This window comes from Solanum tuberosum, unplaced genomic scaffold, assembly GCF_000226075.1.
Source record: "Solanum tuberosum cultivar DM 1-3 516 R44 unplaced genomic scaffold, SolTub_3.0 scf00325, whole genome shotgun sequence".
Taxonomy (NCBI): domain Eukaryota; kingdom Viridiplantae; phylum Streptophyta; class Magnoliopsida; order Solanales; family Solanaceae; genus Solanum; species Solanum tuberosum.
This window is the reverse complement of record NW_006239251.1, coordinates 86268-92725: the sequence shown is the minus strand read 5'-3', so window position 1 is coordinate 92725 and position 6458 is coordinate 86268. Positions and strand designations below refer to the sequence as shown.

The window sequence follows — 6458 nt, the reverse complement described above, 5'->3', positions numbered from 1 at the left end:
TGCGACAGTCGACTTCAAGTTTCCAATCGCAGCAGTAGCAGTCGCAAACTCTAATTCCAGTCGAGGGATTGATTTCAAGTCTCCGGTCGCGAAATGAGGAGCAGCAGTCGCGACATAAGTTTGAAAAAATACCCAAAAAAACCCTAATTTGATTATTTGGCTTTTTAATTATTAAAATTCAGACTTTAAAAAAAGAAAAAGAAAAAGGCGACGCCTATTGCATCGCCAATTCCACATCACCCCTCGCCTTGGCTCGCCTTTTTGATCTCGCCATGCCTTGCCTGAAATAGGCGCAAACCCCTCGCCTCGCCTCGCCTTGTCGCCAAAGGCGAGAGGCGCTCGCCTTTAAGAACACTGGTATTACAGTTCTACTTAAACGGCAGTATAGCCAAATAAAACGCTCTTCATCTGCAATATGGTATCACTGATTTGGTGTCTCCATTTCCAAGCATCCATCATTGTATCTTGAATGAACGAGAATAACCTCCTCCATTGAATGAAGGAATGATCTCTGATGATAGAGTTTATGTTCTTTTTAAGTAAACAGTGGCAAAATTGTAGGATGTTATGGAGTGTTACACGCTTAATCTTCTTCCGTAAATCATCGAAACACAGACTTGAAGAATCTATATTTAATTACAGTCTCTTACTCCTTATGGGAGTTTACTTATGAAATGAAACAAACGTTTGTATGATCCACGCCTAGCTTGTGAAAATGAGAAATGTGTCCATTTTCAATCAACTACTAGCACAACCTTATTCCTGACAGGAATTTTGGTGCATACTATAATGAATAATTGTTATCCAACACAAGGTGATGATGGCTCAATTCAATTGCCTTTTGAAATTGTAATATTTCAGCCTAAGTATGTAAAATTAGGAAGAAACCCTCATTCACTCTAACCAGAAGGGCATTTGAAAATATTCAAGCAATTAATCGTACTATTTCACTACGCTTTAACAATTTCAGCATCAGCTGATTTGAATTATTATGGCCTAATAACGGAGACCAAGAAATGCACAGGTCAGCATGTGAGTTAACGGAAAATGTTCTTTTTATTTGGATCATTGGGTCAATGAGCTTCCTTATTTAGGTGGGCAAATGAAAGTAAAAAATCATCATGAACCATAATTTCTGCAAGAAATGAGAAGAGAACCATAATCCAGCCAAGCCGCAACTATACTAGTAATACTTAACCCATAAATCAAAGGTGCACCAATTGAGATTGGTCTGTCAAACCAACCATTGAACCGCCCCCACCCACCCAACCCCCAAAGGAAAGAAAACCCACAAAGAAGCTAGGAAGAGATGTACAGGACTAGAGTAAAACCAATTAGGTGAATTTACTTTAGAACCCAAGGCAGATCAAACTCAATACCATAACATAGAATCTCCCCTTACATCCTGATGTGGGAGGTAGAAGAATTAACCACTATACTTGTCATATGCAGTGTTGTCAAAGGCATGCTAAAGCCCTGAAGCGAGGCAAAAAACATGTTGAGCACTTCACCTCACTTTATGGGTGCTTCAGTGTTGTTATCAAGGCTCCAAGACATACTTTTCCATGCCAATGAGTGCAACCCTTAACATGTGACTAGGGGTGTGCATTTGGTTTTTCGGTTTGGTTTTGCACTATTCGGTTTGGATTTTTCGGTTTTTGGCTTTAAAAAGTGTAACCCAGTCCGATCCAAAATAAAATTGGTTTGGTTTGGTTTTCCTCTATTCGGTTCGGCTTTTTCGGTTTGGTTATTCGGTTATGTCAATAATTAATAACATAACCAAAGTAATAATATTTAATCCCTTAAATATACTTGCTAATATAAATTATAAGTAAAACTTTAAAACACAATACTTATAAGTATACCTAATATAGATGTTCAAACATAAAATTTAAACGTAATCATCATGAAAGACAATAACCAAGCAGGGACAAAAGTGGTTAACTCCAACTTAATTCTAAACCTAAACATTAAAAGTAATTTATTAATCCAAAACCAAAAAACCAATCCAAATAAAAATTCGGTTTGTTTATTCGGTTTAATCCGAATAGTGCACACCCCTACATGTGACACTAAAACAATTGATATTTCACTTAATCATAATTTTTTAAATTTCTTTGTTCATATATTTGTTACTCATGCTTATGATTATTAATCTTGGACTACACATACATATTTATGGGTTTTCTCCATTTGCGTCTCTTTTTTCATTAAAGTTCACACTTTATTTGTGTTTAAAACCTCAAAGGACCTTAGAGCTTTTTTGCACTTTTCGCTTTTGATAACACTGGTCATATGATGACAATTGAATTATAGAAATACATAGCTTATCCTCTTCGCCTCTATGCCACGTTTTTTGCACCATGTACTGACCTCAATTTTGTTCTTTTTAGATGAAGTAATTGATTCCATTCATGGAATCTAGAAGATGCAAGGTAGTTTTCTTTTTTGTTTTTTGATAATTAATTGTCATGAATCTGGAAAATCCAATCAATCTCTAGGATGCTGCTTTCAACAACAGTTTCATATTCTTTCACAACTCACAACAAGCTTTGCTTTTCCTACTGAAGTTATCTACCTCACAGTTAACATCATTGAAGAAAAATATCACTGGTATGCATTATCACGCCTCCATCTACAAACTCATTAATAAAAGTCAAAGCACTAGAGAATGGCTAGGCAATAAAGGTCTTAACAACAGCTTGAATATGTTTTTTTTTTCATTATGTAGAAAATATAACTGGGAACAACAGCTTGAATATGTTCCGGGACTACATACAACAGTGTACAAAGCTAGCTTACTCGTCTATCTAGGCAGAGAAAATCATCTATAACAGATGTGACTAAGGGCAAGCTAATATTCTACAAGCAGAAGAAATACATTACCCCTTCCCTAGCACAAGACAGAGAATAACTAGGCGCACAGCTGAAGACTTTTTAGAATACCGATATGCACAACTAACAGAGTTTCATGACAATTTTGTACCTGAGAACTTTGTACTTCAGACTTGAACTTGGAGAGGTTGGCTTCTTGAATCATCTCAGACTACATAGGCAAAAATGCACAAAACAATTATTCAGCAAAGTGGAAATGGGCACATTGTTTACAACATAAGATCTTGAGTAAAGTCTTACTTTCTGCATTTCAGCTCGTGAAACAAAAGAATGAGCTACATTTTCCAAACTGTCATTCAAAACTTCAGTCTTAGCATCTCATCTTTGTAGTCCAAAATCCTCCCAAACTCAAGAACATAGTCACCCATTAACTCCTGTAATACTTTGTTTCTTGCTCTCCTACACACTGTTCTTCCAACATATAAATCCAATTCTTTTTTAATAAGCCCTTGAAACTCAAAGATTCTAATGTCAGGTTGTTCGTTTATCCTTTCACTGTAGTGACTAGATAAGAACTTGCTATTACAAAACTTGTTCCTATTAGTAGGATCACATTTGTGAACTGGATTGTATGTCTTTACAACAAAATTATCTGTCCTAGAATCAAAGCTAGCAAATAAAACCCAAGGACAACCAACTGTACACCTAACCCTTACCCTTGTTGGTTCATTAATATACATTTCAATTGCAACATGTTCAGCAACAACATATTTGGTAACAGCAGATCTAAACTCATTAACATTTTCAAATACAAGACCCAATTCCCACACTACTTTGGTGATAGCAGATGTTATTGCTTCTGCCTGTTCTGATGGTACACCTCGTGCTTCTAATCTCCTAACCTGTCAGCAAACAAGATCTATAAATATCTTCATATCAATAATAACAAATCAGGAGAGACTCTAGCCTTGAAAAGTATCCTAGTTTACGACAAAATGGATAGAAGCAAATACACAAACTCAAAAAGAACCACAAGTTTAGTGGCTTTACTATTTGTACTTTTGCTTTATTTTGAAGGTATTAGTTTATGGACTGATAAAGAACTACTTTAATTATGATCAAAAGGAACAACATCAAACAGATCAAGATCCAAATTCAAGTCATCTTTGGCGGAAAGATGAAGCATTCCTCTTTTGGAAAGAAAAGGCTGAAACTTATTTAATTGAAAATGAGTTAATATTTAGAACAAGTCACCCTGAAAATCCCCCAATCCCACTTATAAAAAAAGTCCACAGTCCTAAGTCTATCATACCAAGACTTAATTGCTTTATTAGGTTTGGCGAGCATCACATACCCTTCGATCTGCAATATTTCAGTAGGCCCTAGGTACCAATGCTATGTTGAGTCCGACATGGAAGTAAGTTATGAGTTTATATAATTTAACAAAAACAAAATCAGTTTTTGAAATGAAAACAACTTCTTTTCATTGGTTTTAGGTTATTTCCCCAAGACCAAAGCAGTTTGGTTTCACCTTTATTTTTGAAGCCAAAGACAACTAACTAGAGACCAAAAATAAAACTCATCCACTTGCATTCCTCCTAAACTTAAAAAGATAAGGGAAACAAAGCTTTTCTCCATCTCCTTTCTGATTCCACAGATACCAACACAACAGATTATCAATATAAATACTCAACATGCTTCATCCATAATTGGTTGGGATCATTTCATTCAATTACAAAAACAAGGATAATGAAGAAATGCTAATAATTACCAGAGCTCATAAATATAAATAAATACTCAACTGTGTTCATTGCTAAATTAATTGGGATCATTTCACTCCAATACAACAAATTATAAATCAACAAAGAGGAGGATAAAGAAATAGTAATAATTACCAGAGCTAATGTATCAACGAGAAACGCACGCTTGCCATTAGGTTTAGCGAGCTGTGAGATTTGCCTATAATCAAACTTGTTAGCAGCAGACGATTTATAGGGCTCAGAACTGTAAAAATTAACTGAACCAGCGTTGATTTGTGATCTATCAATCAACAAAGCAGCAGAAACTTTAGATGCGTTAATCCCTTGAGATTTAGACAATCTAATCCCACAATTAGCCCCAAATTGAACCACACGTCTCGCAACAGCCATTAGTTTCTCAAAATCTACAAGAAGAAGAAAAACCTTTTTGATTTTTTCAACAAAAAACTAGACTAAGCTGCATCGATTTCAAGGAAAATTTTGAACAAAGTATGAAAGGTCAAACTTTCAGAAATGGCGGCGAGTAGAGAGATTGAAGGAGACAGAAGAGGGGTAGTTGATTGTTAATGGCGGACGATGGGGATTTTCCCTTTTTACGGTTTTTATTTAAATCGTTCGGGTTGCTTGCCGAAGGGGAATTATATTGTGTATACTTTATTGGTAGAGTAATTTGGTATTGGTCTTTACGCACGAGATGAGAGGATATGCTATTTAGGTTTCCAATGGGAATTGACAACTTGGTTTCCTTTTCTTTCATTTCTTTTTTAATTTGTTTTCTCTCTTTACACAATAATGTTGTGCTTGAATTGGCTTTGAGAACTCAATCAAGCAAAAAAGACAAAGACAAATCATGGAAGCGATTGTTAAACGCCTATCTGAAGAAATTGACTGACATGTGAAAACCTTCTAAGGCCCTCATCTTGATTGACCTAGGATGTGATTACTATATTGTAAAATTCCACCAAGGTGGAGAATATGCATAGGGACCTTCATGAAGGATTGTAGTTTATAGCAGGAAATTTCCTTTTTGTAAAGAAATGAGAACCAAATTTCGTCTCTAAAATCTATATGCTAACCCTCATTGCAATTTGGATTCTACCACCACAACTCCCAACAAAAATTTATGATAAACAAATATTAGAAAAATTGAAAATGATTTGGGAGCACTCCTAAAAATAAATACTTGCACTTCGGTCGCACTAAGAAGTTGTTATGCACTCATTTAAATTCAAGTGTCACTTAAGGTGATGGTCAAAACGAAGGTCACAATTAGTTGCCACAAATAAAAGGTATCTATGAATGAGATGAAATCATGTGCCCTGGTTATGGGATACTAAGCCATATACATGACACAAGAAAGGTTAGATTAGTGATCAAAGGATACACACAAGAGTATTGAGACAAATCTCTTTTGTTGGACTGCCTTGTGTTAGGTGAAGAGAAGGGGGTGGTAGGCTTAGTAGGGCTCGAACTTACAATATCATTACTATGAACGGTATGTTTCAACCACAAAAATCTCTCACAAAGAACATAGACATTCAACATCCAATGTGGAAACCAATAAACACTTGACAGGTAGTATCTTTTCCCAAGAAGATTAAAATGCCTAGGCCCCATGGTCACTTGTCAAAGGTGAATAAAATGCACAAAGAACGCACCCAAGCATAGAAAAAAAAAAGATCCACAATCAGGTAAGTTCCTTGATACCACCATTCCAAATCGAATAATTGAGGATGGACTGAAAACCACCCCAATGAAACTAGAAATGAGAAAGGAAATACAAAAATGGGCCTAGAAAATAAACAAACTCTCAAAGCCCATCAATCAACTAATGGTGCATTAAATGGGAAAATCAATCCCCCC

At 35.7% G+C, this 6458-nt stretch overlaps 1 protein-coding gene across 1 annotated transcript in view; it reads right to left on the bottom strand.

The window, feature by feature from the left end:
• The window catches only part of LOC102603231 (protein FMP32, mitochondrial), an 8624-nt gene extending 3168 nt beyond the window's left edge, over positions 1 to 5456 (bottom strand). Inside the window, exons 1-4 of the mRNA XM_015314935.1 lie at positions 4731 to 5456; positions 3673 to 3737; positions 3136 to 3202; positions 2987 to 3046 (exon numbers count right to left, since the gene is read on the bottom strand). Of these exons, the coding sequence (XP_015170421.1) occupies positions 2987 to 3046; positions 3136 to 3202; positions 3673 to 3737; positions 4731 to 4985 (447 nt within the window). The 5' untranslated portion in view covers positions 4986 to 5456. The remainder of the gene's footprint in view (positions 1 to 2986; positions 3047 to 3135; positions 3203 to 3672; positions 3738 to 4730) is intronic.
• Positions 5457 to 6458: the final 1002 nt, after the last annotated feature.